Raw genomic sequence first — 19,010 nt, forward strand, 5'->3', positions numbered from 1 at the left:
GTAAGTTGACTTTTTCCTGGGCGTCGGTCGTCAGTTCTCCCTTCTGGTTTAGCAGGGGTCCAATGTTGCTCTTGCTTTTCCCCCAGCTCCCCACATATCTAAAAAAGAACTTTTTATTGTCCTTGATGCTTGTGGCCAATTGGAGTTCCATCGCAGCCTTGGCTTTCTGGGTTCACTCCCTGCACGTCCGGACCAGTGCAGTACATTCCTCCTTGGAGGTGGATCCTGTCCTCCATCCTTTGTAGGTCTTTCTTTTTAGATGCAGGAGGACCGCTAGTTCCTTGTTGAGCCAAAGGGCTGCTGTGCCCTCTTGCTACCTTTCCTCCGAGATGGAATAGACTTAGCTCGTGCAAGGATGCCCCCCTTGAGGAGCAACCATTCTTCCTGGACTCCCCTCCCCTTGGGGTCGTGGTCCCTTAGGGCCTTACTGACAAGCCTCCTGAGCTTGTCAAAGTCAGCCCTCCTGAAGTTGAGGACCTCTGTCCTGCTGACTGACTTGCCAGTTTTGGGTGGATGGTGACAGTGATCAGCTCATGGTCAGTGTCACCCAGTTTCCCTTCGATAGTTAGGTCATTGATTAGGTCATCTCTGGTTGCCAGTACCAGGTCGAGCAGCATTTTACCTCTTGGTGGCCCATAAACTTCTTGCGTTAGAGCTCATCCACGCATGTGAGAAAGCTTTGCAACGGTTTGGATTTGGCTAAGCATTCTTCCCACGAGATGTCCAGGTAGTTGAAGCCTTCCATGACAACCATGGACCGGAAGCATGCGGCCTCAGCCAATTCCCTGGCAAACTCCTGGTCAAGCTCTTGATTTTGGAAGGGAGGTCTGTAGTAGGCTGCCATCATCGTGTCCCCCTGTGCCGTGTTCCCCACGGATTTTAACGCAGAGGGTCTCCAGTCATCCACCCTGAGTGCCAGTGTCGTCTTGCAGGGACACATAGCTCTCCTTGACATAGACAGCCACACCCCTACCCCTTTTGTCTACTGGATCCCTCCTGTACAGGGTATAGCCATCTATACCCGTGGTCCAATCATGGGTGGAGCCCCACCAGGTCTCCGTTATCCCTATGACATTGTAATTATTTGTGTTGAGCAGGAGGACAAGTTCCTCCAGTTTATTCCCCAAGCCCCTGACATTCGTGTACAGGTATGCAAGTGTCCCCTTGGGGGGCCCTAGTCTTGCCCACAGATTGTTCCAGGGCTGGAGCAGAGGTGAGCTCCCTTAGGTGCCTTGGCCTGCTGGCTTTGCAAGGGTTGCTCTGTGGGCCATCAGTGATGATAGCTCCCCCGTCCCCCAGTGGGCTTAGTTTAAAGCTTGGTGGATCAGGTCAGCCAGTCTGGCTGAGAAGAGCCTCCTCCCCAGCAGAGAGAGGTGGAGGCCATCTCTTCCCAGCAGCTTGCTGCCTCTCTCACCAAAGAGTGGACTGAGGTCATGGAAGCCGAAACCTTCCTGATGACACCAGTGCTGCAGTCTTTGCTTCACTACCTGGATCCTCTTCTCCCTCCTCAGCCGGTAGCCCGAAACTGGAAGGATTGAGGAAAATACCACCTGCACCCCCAACCCCTTAAGTCCTGCTCCCAAATCCCTGTAGTGCTTCATGACCCCGCTGGAAGTGCTCCAAGCTTTGTCATTGGTGCCCACATGGATAAGGAACATAAGGTAGTGGACAGTGGGCTAGAGGAGCTTAGGGATCTTCTCTGCAATGTCTTGGATATGGGCTCCCGGGAAGCAGCAGACTTCCCAGGCCAAGGGGTTGGGGCGGCAGATTGCCTCCTCAGTCCCCCTCAGGATGGAGTCTCCTATGACAAACACTTTGCATTTTGTCTTGGGGAGAGCGGGGGCTGTGGTTTTTGTTGGGCCTGTGTTGCCTGTGGGAGCTGGCAGCTTAGCAGGCTTTGCTGGGGCTGTGAGAGGTTCATACCTGTTGCAAAGGTCCAGCAGGGCGGGGACCTTGGTGCAGCAGGCCTTGGGGCCCTTGACCACTTTGGTCCATCCCCATGGCTGGACAGAAAGGGAGGTCCTGGTGTCTTCCCTTGTCCTGGAGGGTGACTGTGGTCTACCCTCCACCTCCTGGGGGAGAAGGGCCTGGCAGTAGGAATTGATCTCCTGCTCTTAGTCCCTGATGGCATGCAGTCTCTGGACTGCAGCCTGGAGCTCCTCCAGCTGGCACGTCAGAGACCCCAAAGGGAGCAGATCACTCAAGGGGAGGTGGCCATGCTCCCAGACCCCAGAGCCTGAAAAAGTGACAGCCCCCACAGCCTAGAGCCAGAGGCTCCGTCTACATGGAGCCTGGAACCATAGGCTCCATCTGGATAGAGGCCTCTGAGCCAGGGGCCACAGACCCTGAGTGGACACTTGGGTTGCGGCGTGTCCTCATCTGTGGTGTGCCATTGGTAGGCCAGCTATGGCTGGGAATACCTACCCAAGGGGGCTCACAGGCAGGGCCTCGGGCCCTCCCGCTCACCCTCCTGCGCAAACTCTGTGCTAACTTGCGCACCGGGCAGACAAGTATGCCTGTTTGCATGGTCTGTTCGTGAGGCTCTTGTTGTGTGACTCCCTGGGGGGCTGGGCAAAGTAGGGACTGGGGTGGGGCGAGACCCTCCTCAGCTCCTAATTAGCCACCTCCCCACAGCTGAGCTGGGCTAGTCCCCTCCCGCCACGGGCCCTGCTTACCTTCGGCTGCTGCTGGGGGTTGGCGGGGGCGCTGTGCAGCTGTTGGGGGTTGTTGGGGGGCTTTGGGGTGCGGGAGTGTGACGGGCTTTCACCCGTACATCTTGTGCCGCTCCCTAAACCTCTCTGGTTTAGGATGGTTTGGCTAGGGATGATCGTGCTTCAGGCAGGGGGTTGGACAGACACTATGTGATCTCTGGAAGTTCCTTCCAAACCAGGGGCAGGCAAAATATGGCCCACAGGCCAGATCCAGCCCCCTGAGCACTTTCATCTGCCCTGCAGGGCCCCCTAACAAATTGTGCCATGCCCAGGCCTTTTGCCCACAAGGGTGGGAGTGAGGTGTCCACGTGTACATGCAACCCCAAAAATGTACCCTATTGCCTGGCTCCCACCCTAATGGGCAGAAGGGCCTGGATAGCCAGCATGCACTTCTGTGCAAGGGTGCTGCTGCCACTGCTGCAGCCCCCAGGGAACTGCTCTGCTTCTGCAGTTTCCTGCTTGCTCCGGACAACAGATTAGGAAGCAGTGGAGGTGGGGCTACAGCTGGGTGGGAGCATGGGGCTGGGGGCAATGTGGAGCCCTTGCCCAGGGGGATGGGGTGGCAGCAGTGTGGACCTAGGGTGGGCAGTGTGAGCGAGAGTGGGGGGAGTGTGGGGACCCCTCCACATTCCCTCCCTGCTCCCCCCCATGGCATGAAGCCCCTGCAGGCGGTGGCAGCAGCAGTGGTGGGGGGGCATGCTCAGGGTGCAGGCACCTGGTGGGATGCAGCTGCAGCCAGTGCTACACATTGCAGTGAGGGGCACAGTCTGCTGGGCCACCTGTATCGCCAATGCTCCCCACCACATGCACAGCAGCGAAGGAAGCCCCGTGTGCTGGAGCCAGCTGCCTTCCCTGCTGGGGCTGCGCAGCACCAGAGGGAAGCCTCAAGTGCTGGAGCCAGTTGCCTTCCCTTCAGGGGCTGCTTTGCAGGGGAGGGAAAACTGCTTCCCCACCTGCTGCTGCACCATATGGGGAGTCCCCACAACCTCCCAACTTCCCCCACATCCACACCCTGCCCCCACAACCCCCACATATATACAACCGCCCAACACACGCACCCACATCCTACCACAAACCCACACCCCACCATAAACACTCACACTACATATACCCAGCCTACCATATAACCTCCCCCCACAATATACAAGACTAAGAATTTATTTTTTAGTTATTATGCAGTCACCACTACACAAACACAAAACATAACAAAAATATTTTTTGTAATAAAATTAAAATAAGTTATAGTAGGTGTTTGACTTTTAAAAAGTGTATGATTTGGGTTTTTTTGGTTCTAAGATGGCAACCCTTCCCTCCCAAAAGGAGTATTTCTCGGGGCCAGGGAAGGGACTTCTGGTGGTAAAGGTCAGGGGTTAGGGTTGGGATTTCTGGTCCCAAGATGGCAACAAGGGAATGGGGCAACTGTCAAGGGCCAGGACTACCCATGTGGCCCTCGATAGCTCACCAAAACTTAAGTGGCCCTCCACCTGAAATAACTGCCCACCTCTGTTCCAGACCTACTTCTCTGTTATTTTTTAAAGAAAATAAATGCAAACCATTATTGAAGTAGGACGTCAAGATTTTTATATAGCATTAATTTAATATCCAACTTGATTTTTCTTTAAAAAGGGATGATTTTTCAAAATTTTAAATGCTGGTTACATTGAATCTTTAATCGGGACAAATCACTTTACATTTGTTTTTCAAAACCTAGGTTGAAATAATAGATAAATTAGGCTTCAGAGAGTCCAGTAATAAATTTATTTATTAGATTTGTACCCCCCCATTCAAAAAATCTGGACTGGTGAAATTCCATTCTTTAATGCAGATTTTACTGTTTTCTGTGGAATGCAAGCTTTGCTTTATTTTATAAGAATCAAGTCCCTGTTCCTTTCTATACTAAGTCAAGAGATCTGTGAATCAATGTAGCAATGTTTTATTAAAGTAATCAACAAAAGCAATAGATAAAAGGCCTAGCAAAGTGGGAGGTGTCTCCATTTGGTGTTCAGAGAAATAACTTGCATTTTAACAAGTGTTAAGGGTTTTTTTGCCAATCAAGACAGTGTCTGCAGGGTGTGAGGCCCAGTCCTAACAAGTAAAGAGCTTCACACCTAATCATTTTGAAAGCTTCCTACAAAGCCTGCTCGGTAACAGCAGGGACCTACACTTCTGTCAACACCCTAAGGTGCTTTACCCGGTTTTTAGATTTATTCCCTTCCCGTTTCCTTCTCCTCATTCTTTCCTTTTACGGTTGGTGAAAAGGACTGTGCGTGTCTTTCCGAGCTGACAATGCGGCGGTGCCGGCTGTGGGCTCCCCGGGGAAGTAAGTTCTTGTCTCGGGGCAAACCCGGGGAGCCCTTTTTAGCCTCGTTGTCCTACATGCACCTCAAGGATCTTGAGAAATCCGAATGCGCTAATTCGAAGTCACTCTCGTCCCACCGCCTGTTTTGATGCGACTCCAAACCCAGGTATCAGGCCCTGACAAACCGAGCTGAGCCCCACCCCGTCTGAGGAGGACTAGGAGGCAGGCGCAAAGTAAGCGACACAATCTTTTTGTCTCCGCGCACAGACCGTAGCGAGCCTGGCAGGGCTCCGCCCCCAGGCCCGAGGGTATATAAGGGGGGGGGTGCACGACGACTCTATTTGCTCCTGCGCAGAGGTTGTGGCGGAGGAGGAAGCAATATGGCGTCCACTAGCCGGTGAGGCGGTGGCGGGAGGCCGCGCCGCACTGCTGCCTTTGGCAGTGTAGGGGAGGCCGAGCGCCCTGGGCTGCGGGCGTGCGGGCCCTCCGGGGCCGGGTGGGGAGCCGCATGGGGAGGCGGCCGGGGCCGGAGCTGGGCGCGCTAGTGGCGGCCTCCTTTGTTCCCTGGCCGCCCGCTGCAGCCCCGTGGCGGTGGGAGCGGTTGGGCCCCGGCCGGCCGGACGTGGTCGGGCCGCCTTCCTGCCATCGCTGCTCTCTGGGGCGGGCCCGGCGCTCCTGCCTGGGCCCGGCTGGAGCAGGCCGCGGCCTGCGGCCGTGTCGGTTACGCTCCGAAGCGGCCAGCAGATCTAGTGCTTGACCCGGTCCCTTCCGCGCCGGGAAGGGGCTCGTTCCTCCAGTTCGGGGGTCAAGGCGGGCTTCTGGGGCGCTGCCGGAGGAGTCTGCTTTAGGCCGAGTTGTGCGGCGCTTTTATCACAGCAGTAAGTGACACGGCTACGGCTAGCTGAAGTATTTCAGTCTGCCTATGAGGACACACAGGACTCCAGAAGTGTGGTATAGGAGCCGTGCTGGCGTAGGTTTGGGAAAGCGGACATCCTCAAGCTGTTGGACACCACTGCACAAAATGAAATGGCTCATGCCCTTGACTTCAGTAAAACTTGTGACTTTACTTCTCTTTATTTACAATACCACCGGCCTCTTGTGTAATGATAAATTATCAACTGGTTGCATGTGATGCTTCGCCATTTAGTCTGGCCATATGAAACATTAGCAGCCTGGAGTATGGTGGGAAAAGCAGTTGTTTTACCAGGCCTTTACACAGGGTTTTCAAGAACCAGCTAAAAACAAAATCTTTGTATTTTTTTTTTAATATGTGGTTGACTGTGTTTGTAGCTTAAATGTTTGCTTTCTACATTTAAGAAATAATTAGTTGTTGGAGTACTATGGCAGTAGTTTGTCTAGTACTGATAAGAAAGCCACTTATTTTTCTGATCAAATCTCTCTGTTTTGATGAGTTGCTGCCCTTCAGTTTAGTAGATAGCACCTATGGCTTCAATAAATTGAAGAATCCAAGTAAAAAAAAAGTTACTATACCAATTAAATTTAGTCAGGTTGTGAGGCTTTAAGACGATCCCATTTTCTAGAGTCCATATACTGTCAACAGTGTTTTTTATAGGGTATCTGTTTGTGAAGTGTTTACTGAAAATATTTTTCCATAGTAGGATTTGGCCAGTGCTTCATATCCATATGTGCTTTTATCAATGTTAGCAAGATTATAGTTTTGAAATCCTATGTAAACTGGAAGTGAATTTGGAGCACTCCAAATGCTTTCTTACATTGTAGTTAGCGCACATTTTGTGCATTGTCTGAAACTGATACTTTGTAGCTGTTTTTGCCTTGTATTAACATTTTGTTGCAGCTGGATTATTTTTCCAATTATATATTCAATTAAATTTATTTTGGTTTTTAACATATTTGTATGAAGGCAGAAACAGAACTGGAACAGGACTTGAGTTCATTCCATTATCCTAGTCAACCATTTCCTAATCCCTTTTATAAACTGGTGATTTGTTTCTGCTTTGAGATTGCTTTCATTTGTTTAAAGGTAGTTTTTTTTCTTTAAATATTTCATATGATGTTGCAGTGGTATTGTCCTATAACTAGCAATATTTTTCTTGTTTTCTAAAACATTGCAGGCAGTGAACATTTTATTCGAAAGACGCTTCGATTTTAGATCACAAAATGTGTCTCAGCCCTAATTTCTTCCAGGTCTTAGGCTACCATGTTTTTCTTATGTATACTAACTACAGCCCTGGATATCATCCAGTCATATCACTTATACATTTTTTTTAAATTTATTACTCAGCTCATTTATGATGCAGATTAAAAATGGTATTAACGGGGTATGGTTTGAATGTGGGTGTGTTTTTTTTTCTTGCACTATCACTGAAAAATAGGTTTCCTGTTAGATGTGAATAATCTTTGGAAACACAGACATTGTGTTTGATTCAGCAGATAAAATATCTAAATTTTTTCCTTTGTTTTTTAGTTTGGATGTTCTTCCAAGAGTGACTTGCCCAAACCATCCAGATTCGATTTTAGTAGAGGATTACAGAGCTGGAGACATGATATGTTCAGAATGTGGACTAGTAGTAGGTAAGTAATCATTCAGGTTATTGCAGTTCCCTTTCAAAAATGAAGACTTATTTGTTTTTACTTAACTTTTGTGTGCATAAGACATTAATAAATTAGAAGCCTTTATTGCAGAAGTGTTTTCCCTTAGCTAAAAATCTACCATTTTAAGTAGGTGTTTTCTCTGGTAATACATTATATTGTTAAACCGATCAGTTGTATAAAGGGTCTGTTGTTGACTAGGAGCCCACATTATGAAGAAGAAAGTTGATGGCTGTTCTTGAAACCTTTGACCTTTGCGATATTAGAGGTTGACCATGTTATGTTTTAGGGTCATATTATGTAACCTAGGCACACTTGAAGACTTGACTGTATTACAAAGCATAGCCATGACAGTAGGATAGTAGGGTGTATATTGAGATGCATTAATGGAAATGAAATATTGAGGATGGGCTCTGACTTAAATCCTGGGCCTCACCTTGCTAAGAGATGGAGCTAAAGACATTAGGCTAGTGGATATCCTTCAAAATATTTTGAAGCATTTAGTACAAAGAAATATAGGAATTGCCATATTCAGTTAGGGACCATTGTGGGAAGCCTAGACCAGAATCCTGTCTCTACCAGTGACAGGTGCCACTTATTTCAGAGGAGGTGCAAGAGACCTACCAGAAGACACTTGAGGGGGAATAATCTGCTCACAAGGAAGGTCTAACTCATTGATTCTCAACCAGGATGCCATCAGATTCTCAAGTGTGCCCAGGATGCCTGCTCAAACATGATTTACCAGATAAACGCAGGCATATTAAATAATGATAAAAGCATTCCAACCTGTTGTGGTATTTTTGGGATTCTTTGCAACAGAAGAATTGTACTATTACTTTTTTCAGAGTCCAGAATGAGTGAAAACTAAGAGCTGGCATTTTCCTAGGGGTGCCTTGTTTTTAAAAAGTGTGAGATCCACTAGTTTAACTGATTAACCAAAGATGTGTAACCTCCCATTAGAGGATGGTTTCTGTCCTGAAGGATGAGGGTTTGTATCTCTTCCCAAACAGTTGTTTTTGCAAATCAGTTCTGTCATAATTTTGGATGTTATCCAAATAAATACTAGTCATCTTTTGAATTTTGCCAGCACTTTTTGTTTCAATGATGTCCTTTGGCCCTAATTTTACAAACCTAATATATGTTGTGTGAAAAAGCAGAATGACACCTTTACAACAGATGGGCATTTTCCTTTTCACCAATCATTTCATGTTTATATTTCTTATGTTATAGTGTTGCAAAGAAATGTTTCTGATCCACTTTCACTATACATGTATTTCCTTGTATAACTTCCTTGTTTTTTAATAAATCTCAACTTTAAGGTAAATGCATCCATTTTCTTTGCTCTTCTTCACATGAAACGTTTTCCCTGAGTCTAATCAGGTGTTTCTGAAACTTTTGATACCCCACTGCTGAGGCTATTCCTACGGGGTCTCATTTTCTGGTACTCTGCAGACCCTCCTGTCAGGCCTTGGAGCACAGGAGGAGTGGGAGGCCCCAAGCTGTATTGGGCAGCCAGATCTGTGCGCGGGGGGCAGGGGCATACCCCACCCCCCAGGTGCGCATAATTGTAGGAGTCCTGTCCTCTGGGTGAGCTGCTAGCTCCGTCCCATGCCCTGTCTTGCCCTGGCTGTGGAGCCCCAGCCCCACTCTCTCCCTCACTGTGGCAGCCTCAACCTGCTGTACTACCATGCCCCTTTTCTCCCCAATGCTCCTTCCCCCAACAGACTTACCAGCTGGATGGTGCTCTCCATGCTGCTGGGCTGCATGTTGGCAATGGATTGGTATCAGCCAATATGGCTGCTCAATAATCAGCCATCGGTATCAGTCCAAAAAATTATCAGTGTACCCCTTGCTGAGTTGTGCCTGATTTAGACATGAGGCGTTAGAGCTGGTGCCATAAACGATATGCAACATATTTTACCCTCTTCCGACAAAGAAAACAGATTTGATATAAGTATTACAATAGCGAATTTTTTGGTAATTTATGTCCAAATTGACTGATACATAGACTTTTTAATATTATATGTCTGCGTAAGTAGTGCTACCTTAAGTTCTGTTCTAAACATAGTGAATTCTGCAGGTTTAGATATAAGCCTTTTGCTGGTGAGCATGTAAACACCCAAAACAAGGTTTCCTATTGAAATGTGCTAAATGCTTTCCTGTTTGTGCCTTACTACTATTTAACTCTGTGTTCATGTATTTTCAAAGTTGTTGACTGTATAAATCAAGTGGAAGCTGTTTGTTGATTTTCTTTGTGACATTGCTTAGAACAGTTCAGCTTGGTGGTGTTAGTTTAAAATTTTCTCAACCTCAGTTATCTTGTTTGTTTCTGTGGAAAGAGGCAAAGTGCTGCTGGCATGCAGCTGGTGTGAAATTAGTTCAGGAGCAGATGTTTCTTAAATTTATTCCATCAGAAATTTTTGGATGTTTTTCTTTGGGATCAACAGCTTTGATAAATATGTTTATTTTAAAGTTATTAGAATTTTTGGTTGCCAGATTTAATAAAATTATAATAATGTAAGCATTGATGCCTGGGTGAATTATGTTAGAGGCTTGGATAGTTTCTAGTATGCTAAAACTAAATTTAGGTTCTCTGTTTCTGCTTTTGAGGAAAACAGGGTTTTTCCTCTTTTACAGGTAGAGTTCTACACTTTGCCTGGCACTAAAATTCATTTTTGCCTTGATTGCAAAAAACAATTGGAAGGATTTTGCATTTACATGTATTTAGAAAAACTGAACTCAGTTTTTCTTCTTTTGACTTGCCTGCCTTAGTAGTTGAGTTTTCTCACAGCGTTGAGTATTTTGTGTTTGAATTAATTTATTTGGAAAGTTATTCAATATGTGCTAAAAACTATATTAACCAGAGAGAGCGTTTACCAAGCATATAGAGTCATAGAATCATAGACCATTAGAGTTGGAAGGGACCTCCTGAGGTCCCGTGGTGTAACCGTCTGCTCAAAGCAGGGCCATCCCCAACCAGATAGTTCCAGCCAGGGCTTTGTCAAGTTGGGCCTTAAAAATCTCCAAGGATGGAGATTCCACCACTGACAGGCAGTCTGTTCCAGTGCTTTATCACCTGCCTAGTGAGAGATTTTTTTCCTAATATTCAATTTAAACTTCCCTTGCTGCAACTTGAGACCATTATTCCTTGTTCTGTCATCTGTCACCACTGAAAATAGTTTAGCTCTTTGCAACCGTCCTCCAGGTAGTTAAAGCATGAAAAATAAGTATGAACTTTTAACATAACTTCCCTTCTGTTAATCTCTTATGGACCTTTTAAAGTAAAAAGGAACTGATAGAGACTTAGATCTCTGTTTTGCACTTTGTAAATGTCTAAAGCAAGTAAGTTCTAAAACAGTAGCAAGACGGTCTTTCCTTCGGTCCACAGAGCTCCTGCATGTTTGCTGCTGCAGATTTAATGTTTGTCCTCCACAGGATATATGCTATTTCTAGATGTAAGGTGGTGGTTTGGACTTCATTTGGTGCTATGAAGTCCTGGCTCAGTGATTCATCCCACAAGCCAGTACCTCAAAATAAGGAGAACAGCTCCATTATGGATTTTCTACATTCTGTTTGTGAATAGCAGTAAATACACTGTTTTCAGTTGTCTATTGGGCCTTTTAACCCTAGTGCGTGTGGTGGTAGTAGGGGTGGAGTTGAGCATTAGTAAAATTGTCTTAAAGTAGACAAATAAAGAAGCTAGATTTCATAAGCCAGATGAAAAAAAGTGACATTCAGATGCTATCCTTTTAGAATTAATCTTTTCTAAACACAAACATGATGTATTTTCTCCCATGCAAAACTCCCGAGAATGCAAAATGCCCATATCTTTTTTTTTTTTTTTTTTTTAACTTTATTTTATCCTTCAAAAACAATCTTTCTTTGAAAACACTGATAAATTCAGTAAGTTATTGAGTAGTAGCAGGTAGGGAGCCTAGTGTCTTCATTGTGCACTTGTGGAGCAGGTGCAGTTTACTTCCACCTGCCATCTCTTCCTTACCGCTGTTACTATTTCCTTGCTTATAATGTTCACCCCAATTTCCGGGTGCCACTTTCATTTAAAAAAGTGCATGTTGTATGCAAGAAGCTATGATAAAGGCAGAAATCTGGTCGTGTAGCGGATTCTGTGGTAAAATACATTGGCACTTCACTTAATTTTTGGAAAGTCAGTAGATCAAATAACACAGTTTGGTTAGAAGTTGAATTTCTAATGAAATCCTCATCTAAATCAAGTGATGTACTGTCACTTTGTAAATCATGAATCCTGTACCTTCTCAGTGCTCTGGTTCTCAGAATTTTATGACCGCAAGATAGGGGCGGTGTTTCTGCCCAGAGCGCTTTCCTACAGTCCCTTTTTCCTCCGTTTATATATTGTCCGGCTACGGTACCGTTCCGTCCCCCAGCGCGTTGCCTCTTTCCCGGGTTTGGTACTTGCTGTCAGTCTGCCCAGTCTGGATTCTGTTACTGCTGGGTCCTGCTGGACTCCAGTCTTCACTTCAGGCTTCCCCTGTCCACGTCGACTCTGTAAGTAAATCCTCGGGTCCTCTCTAGCCTGTGCTCTTCTGGAGACCCCTTCCTGGAGTAACCACCAGGAACATTCTGGGATTGCCTCTGGGCCAGCTGGGGACTCTGCTTCTGGTCCCCGTCCCACCCCCTCACTCCTCTTTGCTTGTCTTCCGCCAGATCTTTTATCCCAGACCTGGGGATCTGTCTGATCAGTCGGTTCTGGCACACTATTATAAAGCATGCCCACATTGATGAGGGAGCTCCCTTGGGCTCGGCTGTATTTTTTCTTTTTTGCTTCTTCCTGTGGCAGCTCTGCCCGCTGCAGTTTCACTTTCGCTGTGCTCGTTTTCCGGTGCGGTATCCTGCCGCCTCCGTTCCTTATCTGGTAAGTCTTTTCCACAGTGGTTGTGTGGAGGAGGTGTATGTGGCATACAGCACAGCTTACCTGAAGTGGAGAGCTAGGAGGGTGAGAGCACCTGTGAATGGGCAGCTAATTACTTAATTGGCCTAGTCAGTGGGTTGCCTACTGTTTTTCCTCTTCAGTCTCATAGGCCAGGGGGGTACTAGTCCCCACCCTTCCGCTCCCCTCCTCCTCACTTTCTCTCTTTCTCTCTTGCTGCCTTCAGTTCCTGCTGGGGCATCACATGGCTTCCCTTCCCTCCCTTTCCCTGCCACACTGCCTGGCTCTGCTGAAGGCTTACTGGGCTTTCATATCTGTAACTTGATTTCCAACTTGCTTGTTAGTATTTTGATCACAGGTTTGTGATGATGTTAGACTGAGATTGCCTTTCTGATAACCACCTTTAAATTATCTTATTGTAAAAGCGGATACAAACAGTTTATTTGCAAAGAAAGCAGAAGAGGCCTTATAGTAACTTGTAGACTGGGCATAAGGCTTTGAATTAAAGGAATGTGTACCATACCTTCTCACTAAGTGGCAGTAGCCATTAAAAAGGGTGATAGTTTTTCTACTCAATTCATGATTTCATGGCTGCTTGTTCCTTCCAAATATAGATACCCTCACCCCCCTTCTCTTTACCATCAAAATGAGGGGAAAATGCCAAATGAAATTTGTTCCTTATACTCCTGGAATAGAATTAAATCAAAACTGATGCAAAACAAGTGCTAAAAATGTGTAGCTTATGACCAAGTCCTTAATTGACAGACACCTTATGACTCCACTCTGTAAATGAGTTTTATTGCTCATATTCAAGTCCAAATTCTTCAAGAGCTACATGCTGTACAACTAGTTTTTCTAGTGTCCAAAGGAGACTTGACTCGTAAGACGAGAAGTTCCAGTTCAGACTAGTTATTTTTGTCCCCAATGCATCAGCCATAGAAAGGAATGTCTTGTGCCTCAACATCTATACTTCTGTAATGGTCATTATTCCATATTAGTTCACTAGTAATAGTCCTAGTATTATAACGTGCAAAGGCTTTCAGCTGTGGTCTTTACATTTTGTCCACTGAATGTTTTTCTTGGACTTGTTACTCCAGTTAATTTTAGCGGGTGATATCTTTTATTGGAACATGTATCTGGGATAGACTTAAGCAAACCTTTTGAATATCACCCTTTCTTAGGTCTCTGGGAGAAAAGTTGACACAGCAGAGCTAAGTAGCAGATGGAACAAAAGCTTGTGTAAAACTCCACATGTAAATAATTTCTCTTCTATCTTGTTTTAATCAGGTAGCCAACAGACCAGGTTTTTTTTTTTTACACAGACTTCCATCTGCTACTAGATCAACAACAATGCCTTACTCCAACTTAAAAATCATTTTACGATCATTCAGATTATCACTCTTAAACAGTCCATTCATCCAAGGCTACATATGTTCGAGGAAATTATTTTTATTCTAATAGAACTCTTGAGTGACTGGAGATCTCTGTAACTTTGTTTTTTTTAACAAAGGCATACCTTTTAAAAAAATACTTTGAAGACCAAAGTAAAAACAGGTTGAGTTTTTATAAAGTTCATGTTTCTCATTTTAACGGTCCTTTCTGTCAGCTCATTCTGATTGTATCAGTGAAATTATATTTTTTCATGAAAAGATAGAAAAGTAGGGCTGAAAAGGACCTGGATGCTATCTTGTCCGACCCTCTACTTTAGGCAGGATTATCTAAATTGGGGGTTTTCGACCTTTTTGGGTCATTGTACCCCCCAGTGGCCAGACGAGCAGGGGAGCCATCCCCTGGCGGCCAGACAAGGGGGAGGGGCGGTCCCTGATGGCTGGTTGGCGACTGGGAGCTTCCCCAGCAGCCAGCTGACCCTGATCTGAATCATCCCATGTAAGTCCTTATAACCTATTCCTAAAACTACATAATGAACCCTGTTTTACAACTACAAGGCATATTGCCCCCAAATACTCTAACTTGTCACAGGTAAAGCAAGGGAATGAGGGCTATCATTGTCCTGCTGCTACAAGGGTTATTAAATGCACTGGAAGATCCAGGCAAGAGGGCTGTACCCCACAATAGAGATGGCCAACCTTCCCCACTACCTTTCCCCAGCTGTACCAATCTGTCCTGAGGGCAGGTGTGTTGTTTTTTTTTCTTCTGATCCTGAACATGACAGTTGGTCAGACCCTAAGGGTAAGACCTTCTAGACAAGAACTTCCAGATGTTAGTCCCAGCAGGAGTATTGTCACACTGCAGTCAAAATCCCTAGCCATACCTACAATCACTACCCAGTGAATCTAAGGAAGGCAGAAAATAAAATAAAAAATCCACCCCTGATACCATTAACTTATATATGTTTCTGCTTAAGGCTAAGGTGTGAAATATTTAGTAAAATAGAAGATACCTTAAAAATTAAACGTTCCACATGTGGAAAGTAGACAGAAGATAACCATGGAACTTTTGATTTTCTTAGAGGTTGTGATTTTAATGGTTTGTAGGATGATTAATTTTCAAAGTGTGGTTTTGGTTTGTAGTATACAGGTACGTATACTATGTATTTTGATAACACATGCTTATACTGTTTGTAGGATATAAAGCTGTAAACTTTAAATTGGGCTTTTAAAGAAGTAATAGTTTTTTACATAGTTGGAATTACTAACTTTATATTATATTGGCTCAGGATTGTTAAGTACTAGTTGCTAGATTATTTATTAACAAAGACTGTTGTCCGCAGCACTTAATCTTAAATATCCTCTGGAAAAATGGCCTAGGAGCCTGTATTACTGTGGGAGATGGTCAGTGTTGGTATTCATTACGCAGTTTTTCTCAGCTTCCTCAAAGCTTCTCAAAGTCTTGGGATTTCACTGTTTTTAATTAAATAATTTTAGTGATCACTAGATGGCAGCACAATCCTTAATTATGTGAACAAAATTAACTTTCTATTCATAGAGCCATTTTAAAGTTTACTACTGTACTTAGTGGTTTACTGTAGAGCAAGTAATTTATGCAATGTCAGCAGAATTCACAGATTTGAAATACCAGTGTCCATAAGGTGCGATACTTGATGCAAATTATATTAAAGCATAACAAGAAATTGCAGTATTTCAACAAAGAGAAATTCTTGAATGTTCTGTGACTGGTAGGTTAAGTCTATTTAAGATTCTGTTTAAGCGTATTCAATTTATGATCTATGAATTTGTAGTTTTCTTCGTGTTGCAGGCAAGTTACTGTGTCAAATAGAGATCAAAATCAATGAATATGTATCACCCACCCTTATTATAGTGGCAGATAAGATCTGGATACTCTGATAAGCTGTTCTATTGTAAAAGCATTTTCTTCATTGAAAAGCTTTTCTATCAGCTTTTTCTAATAATATATTTGATAAGGTCTCTGTAACATGCATAGATATTTCTTATACTAGAATAGAAAAAGTGTGAAGTGACATTCATTTTAGATGTTGGCTTGAACAGAACAATGTATTCCTATAGTATTACTTCCACCACATTTGGCAGTGTACAAAAAATAAAAGCTTGGTCTGAAGTTTTCTGTTTTGAGTAACAGTGTTGCATTCTATTAAATGAACTTTTCAGATTTTGACTAACCTGAAGTTAAAGTGAAGTTCATTGTTTGTATTTGCATTTGTCTCATTGACTTGAACACTTGGACTGTGTTTTCAAGAAGTAACTACATACTGGAAGATCTGTTTATAGATTAAAATAAATGTTTAGCCTCCTCATCATGGGCTCTGGAAGATACTTCACTGAAACAATAATGACTTTTCTTGAAAAGTCTGCTGTGCAAATTTAGCATTTTTTCGTCAGGGTTTCAAAAGTCAAGATAAAGTAACCTGAGATTTACTTTTCACAATGCAGATTAACCAACAGAGTATCCAACACTACAGGTATCAGCTTGGTTTATGGAGAAGTCTCATGAGAAGGGAAATTTGGAAATGGAGAAAAAAAGTACTGTCCCATGTATGGTGCATACTTTGTGGCTACATGAGCAAAAAAATAATTGCAATGATTAGATTATAACCTTCTGTATAAAAGAAATATGTTTTGCAGACGTTTGGAAGTAACTGACTTTTTCCATAACTGAATGGTTTGGGGCTTGGTAGCAAGGGCCAGTTTTGCAGGTGCTTCAAACAGGAAGTCCATTTGGTAGGATGAGGTTGAGGAAATGTGGTTCAGTACTTGGTCTGGTGACTTGGTCACAACTTCATGTTGTAAATTCTGTTCCCTCCCATTGTTTTCTACACTTACATTAAAACTTTGAAGCCGCCTTACTTTCATTCCAGGGCAACACTTCGTTTCTGGTCTCTCAATTTACATTGCAGTGACTTGATTTGTTTAAAGAATCTTTGTCCTTTCTTTTGTTAAAATGGTAATTTGCTACTGGCAGGAAAATATGTATTCATGATTAGAAACACTCGTTGGTTGGCATCTACCCAACCTGAAGTGGCAGTTGGCTGATTTTGTGTGGTTGGCTGCCAATTTCTAAATGGTTGAGAGGGCTTCACCACCACCACTTGGTGAGGGCTGTCTATCATACAGCCCTGCTCCTCACCACTGATTGGCTGAGGGCTGTCTGTCATACAGCATTGCCACTGATTGGTGAAGAGGGGTGGAGCCACATGACAGGCTGCCATCCATCAGTCAGTGGCGAGGGGTAAGGGTGGCAGCCATCTTGCACATTTATGCTGGTAGCTTCTTTGTGCCAGGCTTTAGGGCACTGAGGAGCCAACATTTTATTTTTGGTAAGCTTTTTTTTCCTATGTGGCTTTCACGGAAGTTGCCTGGTTTTTTAAATTTTGCGAAATCATGATTTGAGTAGATCCATACTCATTGGACTTGTTTCTTAGCCTATATTGAGGTATGGTCTGTTCTTATCATTCTTTTTGGTAGGAGATGACTGTTTAGGACAGAATATGTCCTAGGACCTTTATGTATTTTCAGTGAAATACTGATTTTTGACATTAAATATATACAGGATGATAGTTTTTCTATTTCTTCTGTGTGTGTAAAATACTTGAATGCTACATCTCAGTTCCACAAATGTATTGCACTCAGTGGTTTGTTCTAATTAATTCTTTCTCACTACATTGGTGTAGTAATCTTAGTCTTCTGCTTTGTAATACTTTTGCCAAAGTAGGCAGTGATAGAACACTTTTTTCATTAGAGCGGGAATAGCTCATAACTCACAAGAGGCAGATCCTTGAGTGAGTCATTTAGGTCATTCCCACTTGTGTGGAAAAATATTACATCATTGCCCTGTACTCAGTGTTCTATTTATACTATGCCAGAATTTTAAGTACATTTTGCTTTTTTTAGATGCAGTAAACAGTATTGGAGGGCTGTCTTAAAGTAAAGTTACTGCTAGGCCATAGAAGGAGCACTACTTAATCAAATATTTACAAAGAGTCAAGAGCTAGAGAAGCATGCTGTTTGCTGATTTTGTTAGTTTGCAAGGGGAAGATTTGCGTAGCGGAAAAAATGGATATGTCTTACCCCACATGCAGTGTTCTCAATCTTTTGCTTTTACACTGTAGAAGGCAGAGCTAACTGTTGCCTTTTTCTTTCCTTTACAGTTTTTTTTAAATTTTTGTCAAAGCACTTAAATATTGAGGTGAAGGTTAGATCTGAATATAGTTATGCAAGACAGTTTCCTATTAAATTAAGTTTGGACTACTTCAGTAAGGGAATTCTTTCACAAATAACTGCTATTTGTGTTAACATTTTAAGGATTTTTATCCCTAGTTATTTAACTGAACGACCTTCAGGCATATATTCCTCGCATAATCTTTTACAAAGAAACAATTCTTCAGAGTCTTTCTTCCTAAAAAGAGCAAATTGCATTTGCATCCTTTCTTTGTCCTCACTGTGTTTATTAAGTCTTTGAAGGGCAGCTTTGTGTTTCATAATTTAAGTAAATATTGCTACGTTTGAGTTCCACTGTCTTTCCATTATTGTTCATGTTATCCCAAGTGCATCTGGATTTCTTATTTAATGGCTAAATAAATAATTGTTTTCTTATGCTACAGTCTTGCTACCTGACCTGCTTCTGTGAGAGTATTAAGCCTTATCATGAGTAAAGCAGCCTCCACAATCTGTGCTAAGCAGATGTCCATTCTGGAAATTTGTCATGCAGTCACAACTATATACTCTTTTTACAAATGTTCTTTTGACAAGACACTGAATTTTTTTTTTGGAAGGACAGTGTTCCAGAATCTTTCCTTAGATTTTGTCTGCACTAGGTTTTACCTAGTAAGTCTCTTTCTAATGATAAATGAATAAAATTAAGAAATTAAATAATAAATAAAACCCAATAATAACGAGGTTATGTGCAGTATATCTCCACTTCTGTCTTGTGCCTTCTGTAAGCTTAAAATTAGTTGCTAGTAGAGCTGTGCATGTGAAGTCCCATAGCAAAAATGTAGCTAATGAATGGAATAAGCTATACTAATGAAAGAATAGCTATCTGCTTTAGAGCTTTTGCTGATTTAGCTGAGTTGATTATGGGTATGACC

The 19,010-nt window shown here is 43.5% G+C and overlaps 1 protein-coding gene and 1 long non-coding RNA gene across 2 annotated transcripts in view; one reads left to right on the forward strand and one right to left on the reverse strand.

The window, feature by feature from the left end:
• LOC109307313 overlaps positions 1-16,951 on the reverse strand; it is a 19,197-nt gene extending 2,246 nt beyond the window's left edge. Inside the window, exons 1-2 of the long non-coding RNA XR_002100229.1 lie at positions 16,937-16,951; positions 10,749-10,750 (exon numbers count right to left, since the gene is read on the reverse strand). This is a non-coding gene — a long non-coding RNA (uncharacterized LOC109307313). The remainder of the gene's footprint in view (positions 1-10,748; positions 10,751-16,936) is intronic.
• The window catches only part of GTF2B (general transcription factor IIB), a 28,917-nt gene continuing 15,220 nt past the window's right edge, over positions 5,314-19,010 (forward strand). Inside the window, exons 1-2 of the mRNA XM_019531145.1 lie at positions 5,314-5,407; positions 7,457-7,563. Coding sequence (XP_019386690.1) covers positions 5,391-5,407; positions 7,457-7,563 — 124 coding nt within the window. The 5' untranslated portion in view covers positions 5,314-5,390. The remainder of the gene's footprint in view (positions 5,408-7,456; positions 7,564-19,010) is intronic.

Source organism: Crocodylus porosus, unplaced genomic scaffold (genome assembly GCF_001723895.1).
Source record: "Crocodylus porosus isolate Cpor-Errol unplaced genomic scaffold, CroPor_comp1, whole genome shotgun sequence".
NCBI lineage: Eukaryota > Metazoa > Chordata > Crocodylia > Crocodylidae > Crocodylus > Crocodylus porosus.